Raw genomic sequence first — 1,390 nt, 5'->3', positions numbered from 1 at the left:
CCTCTTCATCCGCCTCTCCTTCAAGTTTCGTACCATTCAACACAGAAGACCTGTAACACTTCTTGTTCTTGCTCTTGTCCTTCTCTCGCAGCAACAACATACTGTTGAGAATCACCAGCAGACAAGTCCCTACATCAACCAGCACCGCAGCCCAAATCAAAGGATGACCACAAATTGCCAAAATCAGTATTCCTACTTTGAAAATGATGGATATGAACACGTTTTGGACAACTTTGCGCCGAGCTCTTCTCGCTATCTTTATGGCCTGTGGTATCCTTCGGATATCATTTGACATTAGAATGATATCACCAGTCTGTGTTGCAAGCGCAGAGCCAGAGATCCCCATGGAGATACCAATATCAGCTGTGGCTAAGGCTGGTGCATCATTCACACCGTCTCCTACCATTGCAGTTGGTCCTTCTTTCTTGAACTCTTGTATGATTCTTGATTTGTCTTCTGGAAGTAGTTCTCCATGTACAACATCCAGAGCATTCCCTAGCTGTTTCATAAAAAAAAAAAGAAAAAAAAAACATTTCAAGATTTATATAATTAGTTATAAAGAGATCTTGTTTTTAGTCTACTCACCTGTTCTTGAGCATGCATAGCTGCATCTTGATTATCTCCAGTTAGCATTGCGGTTTTGATTCCAAGATCTTTTAGTTCCTTCATTGCTTGAATAACACCTGATCTACATGCATCAGAGAGATTGAAAACTCCAGCTAGTCTTTCACCAACATAGATGTATCCAATAGTCTTTCCTCCTTTGGTATCAACTTCAATCTCTGGAACTGTCAAGAAGCAACACTCAAGTGAATCAGACTCAACACCACATTATGTAACAAATTTTTTGAAACTTCTTATTACCTGTTGAACACTTAGCTCTAGAAGCAATCCTTTTGTTCCCTATGTAGATATCATTACCATCAATCTTACCATAGATTCCTTCACCTGGAAAGAGCTGATAGTCCTCAACTTCTTCAGTTCTAGGCTCAACATCAACAGATTTTGCATAGTCCACAATTGTTGCTGCCATTGGATGACTTGACTTGCTTTCAACACTTGATACCCTGAAACATTGTACACAAGATATTCCCAGCCATGAGTTGTCTGTTTTTGGACAGTGCACAAGTTTGTTTTCTTACCAGTAAAGCAAAGTGCGTAGGCTTATGTCTCTATGGAGTGACTTGAAATCAACAACAATGAACTCTCCTCTGGTAATAGTCCCGGTTTTGTCGAAGGCAGTGATCTTGATCTTTGAGAGAGTGTCAAGATAATCAGCACTTTTGATCAGAAGCCCTGAAGTTGCTGCTTTAGTAAGTGCACAGAAAGTAGCAACTGGTGTAGAGAGGATAAGACCACATGGACAAGCACTGACTAACACAACTAGTGC

At 40.4% G+C, this 1,390-nt stretch overlaps 1 protein-coding gene across 1 annotated transcript; it reads right to left on the bottom strand.

Annotated features, from left to right (window-relative positions):
* LOC106321770 (putative cadmium/zinc-transporting ATPase HMA4) lies at positions 1-1,383 on the bottom strand (the record flags this gene model as incomplete). The annotated part of the gene is given in 4 exon segments (XM_013760008.1): positions 1-499; positions 586-788; positions 865-1,067; positions 1,143-1,383. Coding segments are annotated over 3 exon segments (871 nt in total), but the record flags the coding sequence as incomplete, so codon positions are not given.
* Positions 1,384-1,390: the final 7 nt, after the last annotated feature.

The sequence above is a fragment of the Brassica oleracea genome, unplaced genomic scaffold, assembly GCF_000695525.1.
Source record: "Brassica oleracea var. oleracea cultivar TO1000 unplaced genomic scaffold, BOL UnpScaffold02946, whole genome shotgun sequence".
In the NCBI taxonomy this organism is placed as follows: domain Eukaryota; kingdom Viridiplantae; phylum Streptophyta; class Magnoliopsida; order Brassicales; family Brassicaceae; genus Brassica; species Brassica oleracea.
The sequence above is the reverse complement of the archived record's forward strand: the minus strand, read 5'-3'. Positions and strand labels throughout refer to the sequence as shown.